This window comes from Oenanthe melanoleuca, chromosome 21 (assembly GCF_029582105.1).
Source record: "Oenanthe melanoleuca isolate GR-GAL-2019-014 chromosome 21, OMel1.0, whole genome shotgun sequence".
NCBI lineage: Eukaryota > Metazoa > Chordata > Aves > Passeriformes > Muscicapidae > Oenanthe > Oenanthe melanoleuca.
In genome coordinates, this window is record NC_079354.1 from 1,086,185 (window position 1) to 1,109,655 (window position 23,471).

At 56.6% G+C, this 23,471-nt stretch overlaps 1 protein-coding gene and 1 long non-coding RNA gene across 2 annotated transcripts; both read right to left on the reverse strand.

Moving 5' to 3' along the window:
* Positions 1 to 37: 37 nt before the first annotated feature.
* On the reverse strand, positions 38 to 23,133 carry ALDH4A1 (aldehyde dehydrogenase 4 family member A1). The gene is made up of 15 exons (XM_056508140.1): positions 23,036 to 23,133; positions 21,637 to 21,730; positions 21,370 to 21,462; positions 21,220 to 21,267; positions 20,784 to 20,939; positions 19,687 to 19,836; positions 19,102 to 19,176; positions 15,241 to 15,428; positions 11,555 to 11,628; positions 9,683 to 9,879; positions 8,563 to 8,610; positions 6,112 to 6,264; positions 4,580 to 4,701; positions 2,710 to 2,828; positions 38 to 302 (listed from the first exon to the last, which is right to left on the reverse strand). Exons 1-15 carry the CDS (start codon positions 23,068 to 23,070, stop codon positions 190 to 192), a joined length of 1,665 nt encoding a protein of 554 aa, XP_056364115.1. The 5' UTR covers positions 23,071 to 23,133; the 3' UTR covers positions 38 to 189.
* On the reverse strand, positions 13,226 to 13,772 carry LOC130261670 (uncharacterized). The gene is made up of 3 exons (XR_008842013.1): positions 13,722 to 13,772; positions 13,328 to 13,480; positions 13,226 to 13,262 (listed from the first exon to the last, which is right to left on the reverse strand). It is a non-coding gene; the product is annotated as an uncharacterized LOC130261670 (long non-coding RNA).
* Positions 23,134 to 23,471: the final 338 nt, after the last annotated feature.

Here is a 23,471-nt window from a genome sequence, read left to right on the forward strand (position 1 = left end):
CACGTGCCACGTGAGCCAGCAAACCACGAGCGCCTCCCACAATTACCATTTAATAACACTTCTTTTTTTTTTCCTTTTTGTTTTTTTTTTTTTTTTAAATAGTCGCTAAGCAGAGGAGGTTAGAGCTCAGTAGTACGAGGGCAGGGGGGTGGCACTGTCCCCCCGGGTGTCCCCAGGGTGTCCCCAGGGTCACTGCATGTAGGCGTAGCGCCAGTCCCGCAGCGGCTCGTGCGTCTCCTTGATGGCCTGGGGGGACGTCCAGCGCAGCAGGTAGTGCGGGCCCCCGGGCTTGTCGTTGGTGCCTGACAACGACAGGGGGTGGGAAAAGGGCTGGGACACGCCCAGGGACACACAAGGGACACCCAGGGACACACCAGGGACACCCAGGGACACACAGGGACATGAGGGACACCCAGGGACACCGAGGGACACCCAGGGACACACAGAGCACAGACAGGGACACACAGGGACACCCAGGGACACCCAGCACAGACAGGACCCCCGGGCTTGTCGTTGGTGCCTGACAACGACAGGGGGTGGGAAAAGGGCTGGGACACGCCCAGGGACACAAGGGACACCCAGGGACACCCAGGGACACCCAGGGACACACAGGGACATGAGGGACACCCAGGGACACCGAGGGACACCCAGGGACACACAGGGACACCGAGGGACACCCAGGGACACCCAGCACAGACAGGACCCCCGGGCTTGTCGTTGGTGCCTGACAACGACAGGGGGTGGGAAAAGGGATGGGACACGCCCAGGGACACAAGGGACACACCCAGGGACATGAGGGACACAAGGGACACCCAGGGACACACCCAGGGACATGAGGGACACCCAGGGACACCGAGGGACACCGAGGGACACCCAGGGACACCCAGGGACACCGAGGGACACACAGGGATACCCAGCATAGACAGGACCCCCGGGCTTGTCGTTGGTGCCTGACAACGACAGGGGGTGGGAAAAGGGATGGGACACGCCCAGGGACACAAGGGACACACAGGGACACCCAGCACAGACAGGGCCCCCGGGCTTGTCACTGGTGCCTGACAACGACACGGGTGGCACAAAGGGCTGGGGACACACCCAGGGACACACAGGGACACGCCCAGGGACACACAGGGACACACAGGGACACCCAGCACAGACAGGGCCCCCGGGCTTGTCGTTGGTGCCTGACAACGACAGGAGGTGGGAAAAGGGCTGGGACACGCCCAGGGACACACAGAGCACAGACAGGGACACCAGGGACACACAGGGACATGAGGGACACACAGGGGCACACGGAGCATAGACAGGACCTGTGGGCTTGTCATTGGTGCCTGACAACGACAGGGGTGGAAAACAGGGCTGGGACACGCCCAGGCTGGCAGGGACACACAGGGACACACACAGGGACACACACAGGGACACACAGGGACACACAGGGACACACAGGGACACCCAGCACAGACAGGGCCCCCGGGCTTGTCGTTGGTGTCTGACAACGACAGGGGGTGGGAAAAGGGATGGGACACGCCCAGGGACACAAGGGACACCCAGGGACACCCAGGGACACCGAGGGACACACAGGGACACCCAGCACAGACAGGACCCCCGGGCTTGTCGTTGGTGCCTGACAACGACAGGGGGTGGGAAAAGGGATGGGACACAAGGGACACCCAGGGACACACCCAGGGACACCCAGGGACACCCAGGGACACCCAGGGACACACAGGGACACACAGGGACACCCAGCACAGACAGGACCCCCGGGCTTGTCGTTGGTGTCTGACAACGACAGGGGGTGGAAAAAGGGAGGGGACAAGCCCAGAGACACAAGGGACACCCAGGGACACCCAGGGACACCCAGGGACACACAGGGACACACAGGGACACACAGGGACACCCAGCACAGACAGGGCCCCCGGGCTTGTCGTTGGTGCCTGACAACGACAGGAGGTGGGAAAAGGGCTGGGACACGCCCAGGGACACACAGAGCACAGACAGGGACACCAGGGACACACAGGGACATGAGGGACACACAGGGGCACACGGAGCATAGACAGGACCTGTGGGCTTGTCATTGGTGCCTGACAACGACAGGGGGTGGAAAACAGGGCTGGGACACGCCCAGGCTGGCAGGGACACACAGGGACACACACAGGGACACACACAGGGACACACAGGGACATGGAGGGACATGGAGAACAAGGGACATGGAGCACAGGAGGGACAGGAGGGACACAGAGATGGGAGAGCACAGGAGGGATATGGAAGGACAAGGGGGACAGGAGGGACACAGAACAAGGGGATGGACCACAGAAGGGATGCAGAGGGACACGAGGGACTGGAGGGACACAGAACAAGGGTCATGGAGCGCAGGAGGGACATGGAAGGACAAGGGGACAGGAGGGACATGGAGGGACACAGAGACAGGAGGGACACGGGACAGGGACATGGAAGGGGAGGAGCACAGGAGAGACATGGAGGGATGAGGATGGGAGGGACAGGAGGGACATGGAAGGACAGGAGAGACCTGGAGTGACACAGGGATGGGAGGGACAGGGGACATGGAAGGACAGGAGGACAGGGGACACGGAGCACAGCAGGGACATGGAGGGACATGGGACAGGGACATGGAAGGACAGGAGGACAGGGGAGTGGGGCACAGCAGGGCCACGGAGGGAGCTGGGCAGGGCCAGGAGGGCCCAGGGTCACCTGAGATGCGGGAGCCCCCGAAGGGCTGCTGGGCCACCACCGCCCCCGTGCACTTGTCGTTGATGTAGAAGTTACCGGCGGAGTTCCGCAGCAGGCGGAGAGAGCGCTGGATGACAGCCCTGGGGACAGGACAGGACAGGGGGACAGGGAGAGGGACAGGGACATGGGGAGAGGGACAGGGGGACGGGGACCGGGACAGGGGGGGGACAGGGGGAGAGGGACAGGGGGAGAGGGACGGGGGGACAGGGACAGGGACATGGAGACAGGGGGAGAGGGACGGGGGACAGGGGGAGAGGGACAGTGGAACAGGGACAGGGGGAGAGGGACAGGGACAGGGGGAGGGACAGGGACATGGACAGGGACAGGGGGAGAGGGACATGGGGACAGGGACAGGGACATGGGGACAGGGACAGTGGGGACAGGGGGACAGGACAAGGGGGACAGGAGGGACAGGGGGAGAGGGACAGGGGGAGAGGGACAGGGGGACAGGGACAGGGACATGGGGAGAGGGACAGGGAGAGGGACAGGGGGACAGGGATGGGGGACAGGGACGGGGGATGGGGAGAGGGACAGGGACAGGGACATGGGGACAGGGGGACAGGGACATAGGGAGAGGGACAGGGACATGGGGAGAAGGACAGGAACAGCTCTGAGCACTGGGCCTGCTGCACAGCCACCAGACCTGGGCAGAAAGCAGCTTGTGCTCCCTGGAGTTTGTGTCCCCTAGAGGAGTTTGTGTCCCCAGACAGGAGTTTGTGTCCCCTAGAGGAGTTTGTGTCCCCAGACAGGAGTTTGTGTCCCCAGACAGGAGTCTGTGTCCCCAGACAGGAGTCTGTGTCCCCTCCAGAGCAGTTTGTGTCCCCTCATGCTCAGTCCCAGGTCTCAGGGGTTTCACACACTCAGCTCCTGCATTTTCCCTGCTCTATTATTTTTTTTTTTTTTTTGTCAGTTTCTTTCTCTATTTAAATTTTGTGCTTATAAACAAAGCTCATTATCTTTCACTGCCCAGGGAATCTGTGACAGCCCCTGGATCCCTGGAAGTGTCCCAGGCCAGGCTGGAGCTCCCTGGGACAGGGTGACACTGGATCACCTTTAAGGTCCCTCCAGCCCAAAATTCTGGGATCATTTTGGGTGATTCTGGGATAATTCTGGGTGATTTTGGGTGATTCTGGGATCATTTTGGGTGATTCTGGGATCATTTTGGGTGATTCTGGGATAATTCTGGGCTGATTTTTGGGTGATTCTGGGATCATTTTGGGTGATTCTGGGATCATTTTGGGTGATTCTGGGATCATTTTGGGTGATTTTGGGTGATTCTGGGATCATTTTGGGTGATTCTGGAATCATTTTGGGTGATTTTGGGTGATTCTGGGATCATTTTGGGTGATTCTGGGATAATTCTGGGTGATTCTGGGTGATTCTGGGATCATTTTGGGTGATTCTGGGATCATTCTGGGTGATTTTGGGTGATTCTGGGATAATTCTGGGTGATTTTTGGGTGATTCTGGGATCATTTTGGGTGATTCTGGGATAATTCTGGGTGATTCTGGGTGATTCTGGGATCATTTTGGGTGATTCTGGGATAGAGAAAATCACCCAGAATTAAGGTTACACCACTCTTCGCCCTCCTCCTGCTGAGTGGGTTCACCCCCACATACTCCAAACATTCCTTTGGGAAAATTCCACTTAAAAAAAACACTTTTTTTGGGGAGGCTAAGAAACCACCCCCAAACCATCCAAAGCAGCAGGAGCTTGCTGGGAAATGCTCTTTCCTCCTCTGGCTCAGCCCAGATGGGACAAGCATCCCCCCAGCTGCTTCTCAGGGGGATTTTGAGGAATTTTGGGGAATTTTGGGGATTTTGGGAGCCACCTGTCCTGGGCGAAGATCGCCCCCGTGAGGCCGTAGGGGGTGGTGCTGTCGATGAGCTCCAGCACCTCGGGGTAGCTCTGGTCGGGGTACACGAACACGGTCAGGATGGGCCCGAAGATCTCCTGGGAAAGGGGGAAAACAGTGAAAACTGGCAGGGTGGGCACCAAAAATCAACATACACGGTCAGGATGGGCCCCAAAAAATCAATATAAACCGTCAGGAGGGGCCCAAAAATCTCCTGGGAAAAGGGGAAATAATGCAAAAAGACGTCAGGATTTGCCCTAAAAATTTTTGGGTCCCACCTCTCTCATGATGGGGTCCCTGCAGGGTTTGGGATTTGGGGTCCCAGCAGGATTTGGGGTGCCCCACAGGGTTTGGGATTGGGGTCCCACCTCTCTCATGATAGGGTCTCTGCAGGGTTTGGGGTGCCCCACAGGGATTTGGGGTCCCACCTCTCTCATGCTGGGCTCTCGGGGTTCCCAGCAGGGTTTGGGATTTGGGGTCCCAGCAGGATTTGGGGTCCCACCTCTCTCAGGATGGGCTCCCGGGGGTCCCTGCAGGGTTTGGGGTCCCACCTCTCCCAGGATGGGATCCCAGCAGGATTTGGGGTCCCAGCAGGATTTGGGGTCCCACCTCTCTCAGGATGGGCTCCCGGGGATCCCTGCAGGGTTTGGGGTCCCTGCAGGGTTTGTGATGGGATCCCAGCAGGATTTGGGGTCCCAGCAGGGTTTGGGATCTGGGGTCCCACCTCTCTGAGGATGGGCTCCCAGGGGTCCTTGCAGGATTTGGGGTCTCTGCAGGGTTTGGGATTTGGGGTCCCAGCAGGATTTGGGGTCCCTGCAGGGTTTGGGGTGCCCCACAGGGTTTGGGGTCCCACCTCTCTGAGGATGGGGTCCCGGGGGTCCCTGCAGGGTTTGGGATGGGATCCCTGCAGGGTTTGGGATCCCAGCAGGGTTTGGGGTGCCCCACAGGGATTTGGGGTCTGGGGTCCCACCTCTCTGAGGATGGGGTCCCGGGTGTCCCTGCAGGGTTTGTGATGGGATCCCAGCAGGATTTGGGGTCCCTGCAGGGTTTAAGGTGCCCCACAGGGTTTGGGGTCCCTGCAGGGTTTGGGATTTGGGGTCCCAGCAGGGTTTGGGGTCCCTGCAGGGTTTGGGGTCCCGCACAGGGATTTGGGATTTGGGGTCCCAGCAGGATTTGGGGTCCCTGCAGGGTTTGGGATGGGATCCCAGCAGGATTTGGGGTCCCAGCAGGGTTTGGGGTCTGGGGTCGCACCTCTCTGAGGATGGGGTCCCGGGGGTCCCTGCAGGGTTTGGGATGGGATCCCTGCAGGGTTTGGGATCCCAGCAGGGTTTGGGATGCCCCACAGGGATTTGGGGTCTGGGGTCCCACCTCTCTGAGGATGGGCTCCCAGGGGTCCTTGCAGGATTTGGGGTCCCTGCAGGGTTTGGGATTTGGGGTCCCAGCAGGGTTTGTGATGGGATCCCAGCAGGATTTGGGGTCCCTGCAGGGTTTGGGGTCTGGGGTCGCACCTCTCTGAGGATGGGGTCCCGGGGGTCCCTGCTCTCCACGATGCAGGGCTCCACGTAGTAGCCCACGCTGTCGTCGCAGCCGCCGCCCGCCAGCAGCGCCAGGCTGGGGGAGCTGCGGGCGTGCTGCAGCCAGCCCCGGATCCGGGCAAAGGCCTGCCACAGACAGGGCAATGGGTGCCAGAACGGGGGCTGGGGGCTGGAACGGGGTCTGGGGGGGCTGGAACGGGGCTGGGGGTCTGGAATGGGGGGCTGGGGGCTGGAACGGGGTCTGGGGGGGCTGGAACGGGGTCTGGGGGGCTGGAACAGGGTCTGGGGGGGCTGGAACGGGGTCTGGGGGGCTGGAATGGGGTCTGGGGGGGCTGGAACGGGGTCTGGGGGTCACTGGGTGCCAGGAACAAGGGGCTGGGGGATGGAACGGGGTCTGGGGGGATGGAACGGGGTCTGGGGGGGCTGGAATGGGGTCTGGGGGGGCTGGAACGGGGTTTGGGGGTCACTGGGTGCCAGGAACAGGGAGCTGGGGGCTGGAATGGGGTCTGGGGGGGCTGGAACGGGGTTTGGGGGGGCTGGAATGGGGTTTGGGGGGGGCTGGAATGGGGTCTGGGGGGACTGGAATGGGGCTGGGGTCACTGGGTGCCAGGAACGAGGGGCTGGGGGCTGGAATGGGGTCTGGGGGGGCTGGAACGGGGTTTGGGGGGGCTGGAATGGGGTCTGGGGGGGGCTGGAATGGGGTCTGGGGGGGCTGGAATGGGGTCTGGGGGGCTGGAATGGGGTCTGGGGGGGCTGGAATGGGGTCTGGGGGGGCTGGAACGGGGTCTGGGGGGCTGGAACGGGGTCTGGGGGGCTGGAACGGGGTCTGGGGGGGCTGGAACGGGGTCTGGGGGGCTGGAATGGGGTCTGGGGGGCTGGAATGGGGTCTGGGGGGGCTGGAATGGGGTCTAGGGGGGCTGGAACGGGGTCTGGGGGGGCTGGAATGGGGTCTGGGGGGGCTGGAACGGGGTTTGGGGGGGCTGGAACGGGGTTTGGGGGGGCTGGAATGGGGTTTGGGGTCACTGGGTGACAGGAATGAGGGGCTGGGGGCTGGAATGGGGTTTGGGGGTCACTGGGTGACAGGAATGAGGGGCTGGGGGCTGGAATGGGGTTTGGGGGCTGGAACAGGGTTTGGGTCGGGGGGACAGGGCACAGACAGAGTGGGCTTGGGGTCTGGAGTGGGATTTGGGGTCTGGAACAGGGCTTGGAGTCACTGGGTGACAGGAAAAGTGGGTTTGGGACTCTGGAAGGGGGTTTGGAGGTCTGGAATGGGGCTTGGGTCAGGGGGGACAGGAGAGAGTGGGCTTGGGGTCTGGAACAGGGCTTGGGGTCTGGAATGGGATTTGGGGTCTGGAACAGGGTCTGGGGTCTGGAAAGTGGGTTTGGGGGTCTGAAAGACAGTTTTGGGGTTTAAAAGGGGGTCAGGGGGTTAAAAGGGGGTCTGGGGTTTAAAGGGGATTTGAGGTTTAAAAGGGGTCTGGGGGTTAAAGGGGCTCTGGGTCTCTCCTCCCAGCACATGCTGCTGCCGGTGCCCCTGGCTCAGCAGGAGCAGAGAACAGGCAGGGAACAGCCAGGGAACACGCAGGGAACACGCAGGGAACACGCAGGGAACACACAGGGAACACGCAGGGAACACACGGGGAACACACAGGGAACACGCAGGGAACACACAGGGAACACACGGGGAACACACAGGGAACACACAGGGAACACACAGGGAACAGCCAGGGAACACGCGGGGAACACGCGGGGAACACGCAGGGAACACACGGGGAACACACGGGGAACACACGGGGAACACACGGGGAACACGCAGGGAACACGCAGGGAACACACAGGGAACAGGCAGGGAACACGCAGGGAACACGCAGGGAACACGCAGGGAACACGCGGGGAACACGCGGGGAACAGGCGGGGAACAGGCAGGGAACACACAGGGAACACACAGGGAACACGCAGGGAACACACGGGGAACACACAGGGAACACACAGGGAACACACAGGGAACACGCAGGGAACACCCATGGAACACGCAGGGAACAGCCAGGGAACAGCCGGGGAACACACAGGGAACACACAGGGAACACGCAGGGAACACTCAGGGAACACGCAGGGAACACCCAGGGAACACGCAGGGAACACGCAGGGAACACACAGGGAACACACAGGGAACAGCCGGGGAACACGCAGGGAACACACGGGGAACACACAGGGAACACACAGGGAACACACAGGGAACAGCCGGGGAACACGCAGGGAACACACGGGGAACACACAGGGAACACACAGGGAACACACAGGGAACAGCCGGGGAACACGCAGGGAACACGCAGGGAACAGCCACAAACCCCCAGACCCATTCCCGAGGGAAATCCCCATTCCCGGAGCTCACACCCCGCCCAGCCGGCCCCGCCCCGAGCTCACCTTGTCATCGATCACGGCCGAGAAGAACGTCCCGAAATCCTGGGTGGGCTGGGGGGAGAGGAGGGGGTGAGAGCAGAGCCCGCAGCCAGAGCCCCCCAAAAACCTCCCCGTGCCCAGGGCAGGCAGGGGAACCTGAGAGGAGCCTGTGCAGTCCCGCGGGGAAAACCTGATTTGTAAATCACATTTATGTTCTCTGGGGGGACCTGAGAGTCAGGAGACACCTCAGGGAGTGACAAACAATCACACACCCACTGTGAGCTCACACTCACACTCTGAGCTCACACACACACACCCACTCTGATCTCACACTCACACTCTGAGCTCACACACACACCCACTGTGAGCTCACACTCACACTCTGAGCTCACACTCACACTGTGAGCTCACACTCACACTCTGAGCTCACACTCACACCCACTGTGAGCTCACACTCACACTCTGAGCTCACACTCACACACCCACTGTGAGCTCACACTCACACACCCACTCTGATCTCACACTCACACCCACTGTGAGCTCACACTCACACTCTGAGCTCACATTCACACACCCACTGTGAGCTCACACTCACACTCTGAGCTCACACTCACACACCCACTCTGAGCTCACACTCACACTCTGAGCTCACACTCACACACCCACTCTGAGCTCACACTCACACTCTGAGCTCACACTCACACACCCACTCTGAGCTCACACTCACACCCTGAGCTCACACTCACACACCCACTGTGAGCTCACACTCACACCCACTCTGATCTCTGATCTCCCACCCTGATCTCTGATCTCACACTCTGATCTCTGATCTCTGATCTCTGATCTCCCACCCTGATCTCTGATCTCACACTCTGATCTCTGATCTCACACTCTGATCTCTGATCTCCCACCCTGATCTCTGATCTCCCACTCAGCTCTCTGATCTCACACTCTGATCTCTGATCTCACACTCTGATCTCTGATCTCACACTCTGATCTCTGATCTCTGATCTCTGATCTCTGATCTCTGATCTCCCACTCTGATCTCTGATCTCACACTCTGATCTCTGATCTCTGATCTCACACTCTGATCTCTGCTCTCCCACCCTGATCTCTGATCTCTGATCTCTGATCTCCCACTCACGTCTCCCACTCGGATTTTCCCGTGCTCCTGCAGCAGCTGCTCTCTGATGCGTGGCCAGAGCGAGGTGGGCACGTAGAGCCGCGAGCAGGCCGAGCACTTCTGCCCCCCGAACTCGAAGGCCGAGCGCAGCGTCGCGTTCACCGCGCTGCCCACGTCGGCCGAGCTGTGCACCACGTGGAAGTTCTTCCCTCCACACTCTGGGAATGGGAATGGGAATGGGAATGGGGATTGGGAATGGGGAATGGGGAATGGGAATGGGAATGGGAATGGGAATGGGGAATGGGAATGGGAATGGGAATGGGAATGGGAATGGGGAATGGGAATGGGGATGGGAATGGGGAATGGGAATGGGAATGGGGAATGGGGAATGGGGAATGGGAATGGGAATGGGGAATGGGGAATGGGGAATGGGGAATGGGAATGGGGAATGGGGAATGGGAATGGGGAATGGGGAATGGGGAATGGGGAATGGGAATGGGAATGGGGAATGGGGAATGGGGAATGGGGAATGGGAATGGGGAATTGGGAATGGGGAAATGGGAAAGGGAAAAGGGAGAAGGGACAGTGAGAGCAGGCAGGGCGGGCACGGAATGTGCACGGTGCTCTCCCAGCCTGGGGGGAAATGGTGCCTCGGGATTTGGAATTTTGGGGGTTTGATGTGTTTGTAACCCTGTAGTTCTTTATAATATATATATGTTATACAATATATATTATACATATAATATATACAACATATATAATATATAATATATTATATATATTGTATATATATTACATACTATATATATTACATATATGTAATATATATAATATATGTAATCTACATAATACCTATCTAATATATTATATATATAATAATATATATAATTTATTATATATTACATTATGTTATGTTACATTATATACATATGATATGTTATATTTTATATATATATTGTATTACAATATCTATTATATGTTATATTACAATATCTATTATAATATAATATATACATAATATAAATTATAATATATAATGTATTACATAGTATATATTTATATATTATCTATAATAATATGTATAAATACATATGTTATTATGTGATACATATTATAATATAGATTATAGATTATATATTATATATCAAATAATATAATATATATGATATGTTATATATTACACATTATATACTATCAAATATATATATTAGATTAGTATATATTGTGTATTGTATATTATATAATATATATGTTACATTTTTATATATAATATATATTATACATATATATAACATATATATATAATTTATATGTTATATTAATATGTTATATATTTATTATATATATATATATAGAGTATAACCCTAAACCCCACACACAGTGCCAGCTGCTGCTCTCCCACTCTGGTCACACACAACAATTCCTCTCTGGCCTGGGGATCAAGGATCCCTCACTGCCTCAGGCCCCCAGAAATGGAAACTAAAGGGATTTGGGGGAGCAAATTTGGGGTAAATGACTTCATTACCTGAAGCTGTAATTGGAGGATTAACCCCCAATCTGCAAATGGACCAAACTTATAGAAGTGTGAAAACCCGTGGTCCATTTTTGGGTGTAACCCCTGCCCTAAATGCACCTGAAGACCCTTCAATAAACACAGGTGCATTTTCTTCCCTTAGTTTTGTTCTTTTTTTAGGCAGCCCCAAAATCCATCAGCACAGGGAGAGCTGTGACCCTGCCCAGGCAGATAAACTGCCAAACTGGGGGTGCAACCACCACCTCCCACCCTAAACCCACCCAGTGCCACTGCCACGACTCTGAGCATTTATCCAGAGATTTCCTGCTCCCCCAGGGACGGGAATCCTGCACCCCAAAAGTGGGAGGGGGGGCTGGTACCTCCTGCCAGGCGCGGGAAGTTGCGGTAGCGATCCAGGTTTTCTGAGACCTGCTTCCAGAGGCGCCTGAAAGTGCTGCAGAGGAGAGAGGGGCTGGGCAGGGCAGCCCTGCTCTGAGGGAAACCCCAAAAAATGGGAAACCCCCAGAAAATGGGATGTCTCGATGGGAAACCTCCAAAAAAAGGGATACCCTGATGGAAATCCCCCAGAAAATGGGATACCCTGATGGAAATCCCCCAAAAAAGGGATGTCTTGATGAGAAACCCTCCAAAAAAAGGGATAAGGTGATGGAAATCCCCCAAAAAAGGGATGTCTTGATGGGAAACCCCCAAAAAATGGGATGTCTCGATGGGAAACCCCCAGAAAATGGGATGTCTCAATGGGAAACCTCCAAAAAAAGGGATACCCTGATGGAAATCCCCCAAAAAAGGGATGTCTTGATGGGAAACCCCAAAAAAATGGGATGTCTTGATGGGAAACCCTCCAAAAAGGGATGCCCCGATGGGAAATCTCCCAAAAATGGAATGCCCTGATGGGAAACCCCTCCAAAAAGGGATGCCTTGATGGAAATCCAAAAAAAAGGATGCCCTGATGGAAATCCCCAAAAAAAAGAGATGCCCTGATGAGAAATCTCCCCCAAAAAGGGATGCCCTGGTAAAAAAAACCCTAAAAAAGGGATGCCCTGATGGAAATCTCCCCCCATAAAAGGATGCCCCAATGGGAAACCCTCCAAAAAGGGATGCCTTGATGAGAAACCAACCCCACCCCCAAAAAAAAATGGGATGCCCTGATGGGAAACCCCCAAAAAAAGGGATACCCTGATGGAAATCCCCCCAAAAAAGGGATGTCTTGATGAGAAACCCTCCAAAAAGAGATGCCCTGATGGGAACTCCCCCAAAAATGGAATGCCCTGATGGGAAACCCTCCAAAAAAAGGGATACCCTGACAAACTCCCCCCAAAAAAAGAGATGTCCCGATGAGAAATCTCCCCCAAAAAGAGATCCTCAGATGGAAATCCCCCAAAAATGGGATGCCCTGATGGAAACCCTCCAAAAAGAGATGCCCTGATGAGAAATCTCCCCCAGAAAAGGGATGTCTTGATGGGAAACCCTCTAAAAAAAGGGATGCCCTACACAGGGAAGAGGGACTGAGAGCACAAGTATCCAAAAAATGGGATGCCCTGATGGGAAATTCCCACAAAAAAAGGGATGCCCTGATGGAAATCCCCCAAAAAAAGGGGTACCCTGATGGAAATCCCCCAAAAAAGGGATACCCTGATGGAAATCACCCCAAAAATGGGATGCCCTAATGGAAATCACCCCAAAAATGGGATGCCCTGCACAGGGAAGTGGGACTGAGCACAAAGTCTCCACACAGCAGCCCCACAGCTTTAAAAATGAACTGCTGCAGGGAAGAGCACAGAGTGAGCATCCAGAAGTTTCTGCTCCTCCCCTTTCCCCCCTTCCCTTCAGGCCTTACTGTGACAAACCCTGGGATGAAAACAATAAAAATGGAAATGGGCTCTCAGCGGGAGGCCGAGCACAGGCAGGAGCCGGGACCGGCCCTGCCCAGCCCGAGCCCAGCCGAGCGTGGCCGCGCCCTGCAGGGGGGTCTGAGAGCCCTGAGGGGGGTCTGAGAGCCCTGAGGGGACCCCCGGAGCTCTGGGAGCCTTGGGGAGCACACACACACCTGGGGGAGAACACACACACCTGGGTACAAACACACCTAGGGGAGCACACACACCTGGGGAAAACACACCTGGGGGAGAACACACCTGGGGGAGAACACACACACCTGGGGAGAACACACACACCTGGGGAGAACACACACACCTGGGGAGAACACACACACCTAGGGGAGCACACACACCTGGGGAAAACACACACACCTGGGGGAGAACACACACACCTGGGGAGAACACACACACCTGGGGAGAACCACCTGGGGAGAACACACACACCTGGGGAGAACACACCTGGGGAGAACACACACACCTGGGGAGAACACACACACCTGGGGAGAACACACCCCCTGGGGAGAACACACACACCTGGGGAGAACACACACACCTGGGGAGAACACACACACCTGGGGAGAACACACCTGGGGGAGAACACACCTGGGGGAGAACACACCTGGGGGGAGAACACACCTGGGGGAGAACACACCTGGGGAGAACACACCTGGGTAAACCCATTTAGGGTACAAACCCATTTTGGGGTACAAACCCATTTGGGTACAAATCCATTTGGGGTACACACCCATCTGGGGTACAGACCAATTTTGGGGTACAAACCTATTTGGGTACAAACCCATTTTGGGGTACAATCCCATTTAGGGTACAATCCCACCTGGGGTACACACCAATTTTTGGGGTACAAACCCATTTAGGGTACAGACCCACCCAGAGCACCCCTGAAGTGCCACTGCCCCTCAGGCTGCTCCTGTTCCCCCAGCCCATCCCAGAGCTAAACCAGCCCCAAACCCAGCTCAGACCCTTTGTGCCACCTCCTTTAACCCCTTATTTCCACATAACCCAGCCCCCTGCCCTGCCAGCTGCAGCAGCCCCTCCCAGTGCCACCCCAGGGGACACCAGGGGACACCAGAGCACCCCCAGCCCAACCCCAGCCCCTCCCAGTGCCACCCCAAGGGACACCAGGGCACCCCCAGCCCCTCCCAGTGCCACCCCAGGGGACACCAGGCACCCCCAGCCCCTCCCAGTGCCACCCCAGGGGACACCAGGGGACACCAGCCCCTCCCAGTGCCACCCCAGGGACACCAGACCATCCCCAGCCCCTCCCAGTGCCACACCAGGGGACACCAGGGGACACCAGCCCCTCCCAGTGCCACCCCAGGGGACACCAGGGCATCCCCAGCCCCTCCCAGTGCCACACCAGGGGACACCAGGGGACACCAGCCCCTCCCAGTGCCACCCCAGGGACACCAGACCATCCCCAGCCCCTCACAGTGCCACCCCAGGGGACACCAGGGCACCCCCAGCCCCTCCCAGTGCCACCCCAGGGGACACCAGACCATCCCCAGCCCCTCACAGTGCCACCCCAGGGGACACCAGGGCACCCCCAGCCCCTCCCAGTGCCACCCCAGGGGACACCAGACCATCCCCAGCCCCTCCCAGTGCCACCCCAGAGGACACCAGACCATCCCCAGCCCCTCCCAGTGCCACCCTGACACCCCAAGTGACACCAGACCATCCCCAGCCCCTCACAGTGCCACCCCAGGGGACACCAGGGCACCCCCAGCCCTCCCAGTGCCACCCCAGGGGACACCAGGGCACCCCCAGCCCCTCCCAGTGCCACCCCAGGGGACACCAGACCATCCCCAGCCTCTCCCAGTGCCACCCCAGGGGACACCAAGACATCCCCAGCCCTCCCAGTGCCACCCCAGGGGACACCAGGGCACCCCCAGCCCTCCCAGTGCCACCCCAGGGGACACCAAGACATCCCCAGCCCCTCCCAGTGCCACCCCAGGGGACCCCAGACCATCCCCAGCCCCTCCCAGTGCCACCCCAGGGGACACCAGGGCAGCCCCAGCCCCTCCCAGTGCCACCCCAAGTGACACCAGGGCATCCCCAGCCCCTCCCAGTGCCACCCCAGGGGACACCAGTGCCACCCCAGGGGACACCAGGGGACACCAGAGCGCCCCAGCCCCCGCCCCGCCGCCACCTACGGCACGCTGCCGGTGAAGTTGAGCCCGCAGAGGTGCTCGGAGCTGGTGACGGTGTCCCCGAAGTCGGGGCCGTCCGCGGGCACGAACTGCAGCACGTCGGGCGGCAGCCCCGCCTCCAGCAGCACCCGGTACACGGCGTAGCTGGACAGCAGGGCGGTGTCGCTGGGCTTCCACAGCACCACGTTCCCCTGGGACAGGAACACCCGTCAGGGAGCGCTGGATTCCCGGCTGGGAGCCCCAGGGCAGCGATTCACAGCTCGCTGTGTTTCTGTGCTCCCCGAGCTCTTCACACACACATTTATAGCTCTGCAGTCCATTAGTGACTCCTTGTCCAACACCCTGCACTCTTCACACACATATTTGTTGTCAACTGAATTAATGACTCATTTTCCCAATACCCTGTACTCTTCATACACTCATCTGCAGTCCATTGTATTAGTTTTTCCCACCACTCTGCACTTTTCACACATATATTTGTAGCCTATTGAATTAGTGACTCATTTTCCCAATACCCTGCACTCTTCATACACATATCTGCAGTCCATTGTATTAGCTTTTCCCAATACCCTGTAGTTTTCACACACATATTTGTAGTCCATTGTACTAGAGACTCCTTTTCCCTATACCCTGTACTTTTCACACACATGTGTTTGTAGTCTGTTGTATTAGTTACTCCTTTTCCCAACACCCTGCACTCTTCACACACGTATTTGTTGTCAATTGAATTAATGAATTCTTTTCCCAATACCCTGCACTCTTCATACACACATCTGCAGCCCATTGTATTAGTTTTTCCCACCACTCTGCACTTTTCACACACATATCTGTAGCCCTGTAGTCCATTGTGACTCCTTTTCCCAATACCCTGCACTCTTCACACATATATTTGCAGTCCATTGTATTAGTTTTTCCCAACACCCTGTACTTTTCACACATATATTTGTAGTCTGTTGTATTAGTTACTCCTTGTCCCAACACCCTGTACTCTTCACACATATATCTGTTGTCTATTGAATTAATTACTCCTTTTCCCAATACCCTGCACTCTTCACACACATATTTGTAGTCTATTGAATTAGTGACTCCTTTTCCCAATAACCTGTACTTTTCACACATATACTTGCAGTCCATTGTACTAGGCACTCCTTTTCCCAACACCTTGTACTCTTCATACACATATCTGTAGTCCATTGTATTAGTTTTTCCCAATACCCTGTACTTTTCACACATGTATTTGTAGTCTGTTGAATTAATTATTCCTTTTCCCAATACCCTGTACTTTTCACACATGTATTTGTAGTCTATTCAATTAGTGACTCCTTTTCCCAACACCCTGTACTCTTCACACATATATTTGCAGTCCATTGTATTAGTTTTTCCAATACCCTGTAGTTTTCACACACATATATTTGTAGTCCATTGAATTAATAACTCCTTTTTCCAACACCCTGCACTCTTCACACATATATCTGCAATCTATTGAATTAGTGACTCCTTTTCCCAATACCCTGTACTTTTCACACATATATTTGTAGTCTGTTGAATTAATGATTCCTTTTCCCAACACTCTGTACTTTTCACACACATATCTGTATCCCTGTAGTCCATTGTATTAGTGACTCCTTTTCCCAACACCCTGCACTCTTCACACATATATTTGCAGTCCATTGTATTAGTTTTTCCCAACACCCTGTACTTTTCACACATGTATTCGTAGTCTGTTGAATTAATAACTCCTTTTCCCAACACCCTGTACTTTTCACACATATATTTGCAGTCTATTCAATTAATGACTCCTTGTCCCAACACCCCTGTACACATATCTGCAGTCCATTGTATTAGTTTTTCCCAATCCCTGTACTCCTCACACACATACCTGCAGTCTGTTTATCAGTGACTCCTTTTCCCAGGACACAGGAACGTGCTCCTGGTGCCACCAGCGCTGCCACCAGCTCTGGCAGGGCCCAGCAGGGCAGGGAAACCAAATCCTGCCTGGATTAACCAGGCACAAGGGGCTGGAAAACTCCACTGGTGACACCTGATCCCCCCGTCCCCAGTGTCCCTGTCACACAGCCAGGCGGGGTCACAGCCCTGGGGAGGGCAGGACAGCAGCTCTGGACTCATCTCCTGCTTTCCAGGGATTTGCTGAGCAGGAAAAGCTCAGCCTGGGCACGGGATCCTTGCACTGCAAACGGGGAGGGATGAAGCACACCCTGCAGAACCCAGGCCTGCACACAGCACTCCCAAACCAGAACCAGTTCTGATCCCAAGGAATTCCCAAACCAGAATCAGTTCTGATCCCAAGGAATTCCCAAACCAGAATCAGTTCTGATCCCAAGGAATTCCCAAATCAGAATCATTCAGACTCAGATCACCATTCTGAATCATTCAGAATCATTTCTGATCCCAAGGAATTCCCAAACCAGAATCACTTCTGATCCCAAGGAATTCCCAAATCAGAATCATTCAGACTCAGATCACCATTCTGAATCATTCAGAATCATTTCTGATCCCAAGGAATTCCCAAATCAGAATCATTCAGACTCAGATCACCATTCTGAATCATTCAGAATCACTTCTGATCCCAAGGAATTCCCACTCCCAGGATTTCTGCCTGCACTCCCCGTGCTGATGAAGCACTGGGGCTCTAATTAACATCCCCTACTGAGCAGTGCTGTCTCCTGACTTTAATTCAGGTGCCCCCTGCTGCTGAGCTGCTCCAGGCTGGTGTGCTGCTGCCTCCTGCTCCCAGCCCAGGGGATTCCAGCACAACACCCCAGTGGGAATTCCCTGTCACACGGGGCAGGGGGAGCTGGCTGAGCCAGGGGATGTCCCAGATTGTCACTCAGGCCTGCCAGCACTGTCCCAGCAGGCTCACCTGCTCTGGGATGCAGGTTTCCCAAAGCCAAGGCTCCCCCTGGATCCTGGCCTGGGAGGAAGGGACCTCTCACCCCAGGAATTTCCCACGTCCCTCTCCTTGTCCCCCCCATTCCTGCCCTACACAAGTGACAGCTTCAAGTGCTTCACTCAAATATGGTTTTTTTCAGTGTGATGTTCCCAAATTAAAAGCTCCTCCAGCCTCTTTGGGGCCAGCAGGAAATCTGAGCCTAATTAGCAAAGAGCCACAGACAATTATTTGTTTAGTTTTCTTTCCCAGTGCAACAATAAATTAATTATTCCTGGCCCAAATTCACCAGGTTATTACTGTAATAATAACAGGTGGATCCTGTGCTCCAGTGCTCCATGGGACACAAATGGGAATGTACAGAAAAGCTTTTTACCAAATACTTGGATTTTTTGGGGATATTTTTTCACACCTTCTGGGCTCTCCTGCCTACCAGTTTGGTGCTGAACAGCAGAGCCAGGGCCTGCCCTTGCCTTCCTCAGCCCTAACACACCCACTGCACCCCAAAGTGTCATCCCAGAGGAATCTGAGCAGCTACAAACTGGTTACACTTTCATGTCCCGACAGCACCGGAGCCCAGGCAGGAACTCACACCCTGTTTATTCCCAGATCCCAAACCCTGGGAAGGAAAAGAACAAAAACCCCAGAAGGGCAGTTTGTGCTTTTCCAACACTTCCCCCATCACACTGGAAATCCAGACACTGGGGTGTTTTAATTAAAGTCTAATTGCTGATCAGGTGAAGGAGTCCAACAGGCCCCAGGTGTGTCTGGAGGCTCCTGCCCAGCCCAGCCGAACCTGAGGGCTGGGATCCCTCTCCCAGCCTTTCCCTGGACTGCCCTGTCCCCCTGGACTGCCCCCATCCTGTCTCCTTGTCCCCCTGTCCTGTCCTGTCCCTCTGTCCTGCCCTGTCCCCCTGTCCCCCTGTCCTGCCCTGTCCCCCTGTCCCCAGACTCACCATCAGTGCCGGAGCTCCCGCCAGGTTCCCCCCGATGGCCGTGAAATTGAACGGTGACACGGCAGCCACGAACCCCTGTGGAGGGACAGGGACAGGAGCAGGGACAGGAGAAGGGACAGAGGCAGGGACAGGGACAGGCAGAGGGACAGGAGAAGGGACGGGACAGGGACAGGAGAAGGGACAGGGGCAGGGACAGGAATAGGGGCAGGGACAGGAGCAGGGACAGGAGAAGGGACAGGAGCAGGGACAGGCAGAGGGACAGGAGCAGGGACAGGAGCAGGGACAGGGACAGGAGCAGGGACAGGCAGAGGGATAGGAACAGGGATAGGAACAGGGACAGGGGCAGGGACAGGAGAAGGGGCAGGAGCAGGGACAGGAGAAGGGACAGGAGAAGGGACAGGGGCAGGAATAGGGGCAGGAATAGGGGCAGGGACAGGAGCAGGGACAGGCAGAGGGACAGGGACAGGCAGCAGGGACAGGAGCAGGGACAGGCAGAGGGATAGGAGCAGGGTCAGAAGCAGGGACAGGGACAGGAGCAGGGACAGGCAGAGGGACAGGCAGAGGGACACCCCGCCCCGGGCCCACCTCCAGCCCGCGGTACACCATGCTGTTGGTGCTGCTGCCCACGCTCAGGGGCTGGCTCTGCTCCAGCTCCAGCGCGTACTTGGCGTTGAAGCGGAAGAAGTCGATGAGCTCGGCAGCGGCGTCGATCTCAGCCTGGATCACGGTCTTGCCCTGCAGGGAGAGGCTCCAGGCCATGAGGGGAAGGGGGAATGCAGCAGGGCTGATGGGGGTGCCCCTCCCGAGCTCAGCTCCCAAGGGATCAGCCTGGTGCTGATCCTGCTGCGGGAGCAGCCAGGAGTGGGGATCACCTGTGTCCCCTCTGAGTTGGGTTGGTGTGGCCAGAAATGTGAATTCTGTCACCATCTGTTAAAACCAGCTGGGGCAGTGACCCTGATCTCCTGGCACATATTATCTGCTCATGGGCCATCTTTAAACCAGCTGGGCAATCATCTTTATCTTCCCACAGCCCATCCTCCCTCCAGGAGATATCTCCTGTTAATGGCCATTGAGTCCCAGGGCATGACTGATAAAATTCCATCATCCCACTGGGAGATGCTCCAGCCAGGGGAGGAGCCAAGCCTTTCCCACCCAGATAAAAACTGACATGTTGGACACCAAGTTATCCTTCTTTCCACTGGATTCCAGAGCAAATCCAGACCTTTCCAGACCTTTGCACATCATCCCTGGAGCTCCAGAGGAAACTGCACCTTCTCCAGGAGCACTGCTCCAGCTGAACCACATCTGCCCCTGCAGGAGGATGCAGCCACCATTGAATGGGACTGTGCCAACACCCTGACTGACTGACGGGTGTCAGCTTGGATTCTGACTCTGGCAGGGGTTGGGATTGTTCTGTGTAATACTGCATTTCTATTTTAATTTTCCTAGTAAAGAACTGTTATTCCTAATTCTCATATATTTGCCTGAGAGCCCCTTAATTTCAAAATTATAATAATTTGGAGGGAGGGGGTTTACATTCTCCATTTCAAAGAGAATCTCCTGCCTTTATTGGCAGACACTGTCCTTCACACCAGGACAGGAGATCACTCTGTGCCTCCTCACAGAGCACCCCCAGCCATCCCCACTGCCCAAACCACCCTGGCAGCCTCTCCTGCCCCTACCTGCCCAACCATGGTCTTGGCCAGCACTTCTGCTCGCCGAGGGCCGCTCAGCATGTCAGCTGCCTTCAGGAAGATCTGCGCCCGGTCCTGCACAGGTTTCAGGTCCCATTCCTTCCTGGCTGCCAAGGCAGCGTTAATGGCTTTGTTAATGAGCTCCTGTGGAGGCAAAGGGGGAAAGGCAGCAAGAGGAACCTCTCCAGGTTCCTCTCCACCAGCAACTCACAGGGGAAAGCGAGGGGTCACCCACCCCAGGCACAAACCAGTGGTGCCACCACAGCCCCGAATCTGCAGCTCCTGGTGTGGGTTTGTTCCAGGATCCCTGGGGCTTGGAAAGGCTCCCTGCCCACCAAATGCTTTTCACTTGCCAAACCCAGGCCAAGTGCTGCTGCTCCCCCCCAAAGCAGCCAGGAAAAGGGGAACAGAGAGCTGCACTCACCTTGCTGGCATAGCAGAACTTGGCCACCTTGTGTGCATGGTTAAAGGGCTGGGGAGAGAAGAACAACCTCTGTAGGAACAGCCCCAGGATCCTCCTGCAGGGCCCCCTGGCTCTGCTCTCCCCCATTCAATGAGAATTCCCCTGACTCACCGAGAGCTGGTACCTCACCGTGGGTGTCCACACCTCCTCCCCCCCGATCACACACGGGATCTCCTCGGTCTTGCCCTTCAGCTCATCGAGGGCCTGGAAGGGAGAGCACGGTGGGGCAGCTCCCACCCCCCAGTGCCCTCCCTCCTTCCCAGGGCAGAGGGAGCTGGGAACAGGAGCTGGGCATGGGGACACGGCTGTCCCCACAGGCTCGGCAGGATGGGGTTGTCACTTCCAGCCCTAAAAATCCCCAAATCCCGGCCCTGGTACCTTCTGGAGCGCCGCTCTCTCGGGGCTCCCCGGCTTGAACTCCAGGATGGGCTCGTTGGTCACCTGGAGGGCGGGGCGGTGCTGCCACCGCCGCCTGCGACAGGAGCAGGGCAGGGACCGCTGCAATCGTCCCTTGGCAGGAGAGGGACCTGCAACTGTCCCTTCCCGGGACAGGGACCTGCAACTGTCCCTTCCCGGGATAGGAACCTGCAACTGTCCCTTCCCAGCACAGGGACCTGCAATCGTCCCTTCCCAGCACAGGGACCTGCAATCGTCCCTTCCCGGGATAGGAACCTGCAATTGTCCCTTTCCAGGAGAGGGACTGCTGGAATTGTCCCTTCCCAGGACAGGGACTGCTGCAATTGTCCCTCCTTCCCCAGCATCGCAGGGTCACTTCAATCCCGGGGTCACTTCAATCCCACGGACACCTCAATCCTGATAGCATCTCAACCCAGGGTCACCTCAACCCCGGGACATCACAATTCCTGGGTCACCTCAATCCTGATGACACCTCAACCCCGAGCTGCCCTCCCAACCAGCCCCGGCTCCATCCCTCCCGCTGCACGGCGATGCAGAGCCGGCAGCCGAGCCCGGAGCTCGCCCCCAGCCCAGGACTCCTTCTCCGGGCTCGGGAAAAAGCGCTGGGAAAAGCAATTTTAGGAGAGGAGGCAGAGGGTGAGCGCCGATCGATCCAACACCGCAACGCTCCGCTGGCTCCTGGCAAAGTCCAGGGGCAAAAACCGGGAGGGCACCTGAACTGAACTGACCCGGACAGACGGACACGGGCAGCGGCCAGCCCGGGTCACAGCCCAGAGACTGCCCCGGGAACGGGAACGGAGAAAGGGGGAGAACGGGGGAAGGGGGGAAAGGAGGGGAAAAGGGGGGAAAGGAGGGGAAAAGGAGGAGAAAAGGAGGGGAAAAGGGGGGAAAAGAAGGGGATAAGGAGGGAAAAAGAAGGGGAAAAGGAAGGGGAAACGAGAGGGAAAGTCGGAAAACGAGAGGGAAAGGGGGAAGGCAGAGAAGAAAGGGGAGAAAACAAGAGAAAACAAGGAGAAAGTGAGAAGACACGGGGGAAAGGGGGGATAGCAAAGAGGAAAGGAGGAAAACCAGGAGGAAGCAGTGGAAAACAGGTTAAAATAAGGGGTAAAACGGGTAAAAACAGGGCGGGAAAGGGAAAACAAAGGGAAAAATGAGGGAAACAAGTGCAGAAAAAGGCGGAAAGAGGAAAACAAGGGGAACCAAGGGGTGGCGGTGCCTGCAGCGGGGATGGCAGGAGCGGCAGAGCGGGTCGGGAAGGGAAGGGGAAGGGGAAGGGGAAGGGGAAGGGGAAGGGGAAGGGGAAGGGGAAGGGGAAGGGGAAGGGGAAGGGGAAGGGGAAGGGAAGGGTCCCCTCACGCACCCGCAGTCCCTCAGCACCCGCAGCCGCCGCCACATCCCGGCCCCGCCGCGCTCCCGGCCCGCGGCCGCCACCACCCACCGCGCGGGGGGGGCACCGCGGGGGACGGGGTTGGGGAGACACAAGCATTGATTAATTAATAAATGAATAAATTAATGAAACCCCATGGGCGGCGGGCTGGAGGAGAGGCCCCTCGCCCATCGCTCGCTGTGGGTGAGGTGCGGGCCGTGTTCCCCCCTCCCAGCGGGGTGCCCGTGGGGTGTCCCCAGCAGCGCGTCCCCCCCCGCGCGGTGATGGTCGCGCCCGGAGCGGGGGGCGGTGGCGCGCGCGGCACGTGGGAAGGGGCGGGGCGCGGGAAGGAGCCAAGAATGGTTTTAAAAAGGAAATTGGGGAAAAACAACAACAAAAGCGGCCCGGGGACGGGGAGAGGCTAAACTGC

What these genes read in the sequence shown, in the direction of transcription:
- ALDH4A1 (XM_056508140.1), bottom strand. Translation starts at nt 23,070, where the DNA reads ATGTGGCGGCGGCTGCGGGTGCTGAGGGACTGCGG. An exon ending in CGGCCGTGATCGATGACAAG is followed by an intron (nt 6,265 to 8,562) that starts GTGAGCTCGGGG and finishes TGTCTGTGGCAG; the next exon opens with GCCTTTGCCCGGATCCGGGG. An exon ending in GCGATCTTCGCCCAGGACAG is followed by an intron (nt 2,829 to 4,579) that starts GTGGCTCCCAAA and finishes TCCTGTCCCCAG; the next exon opens with GGCTGTCATCCAGCGCTCTC.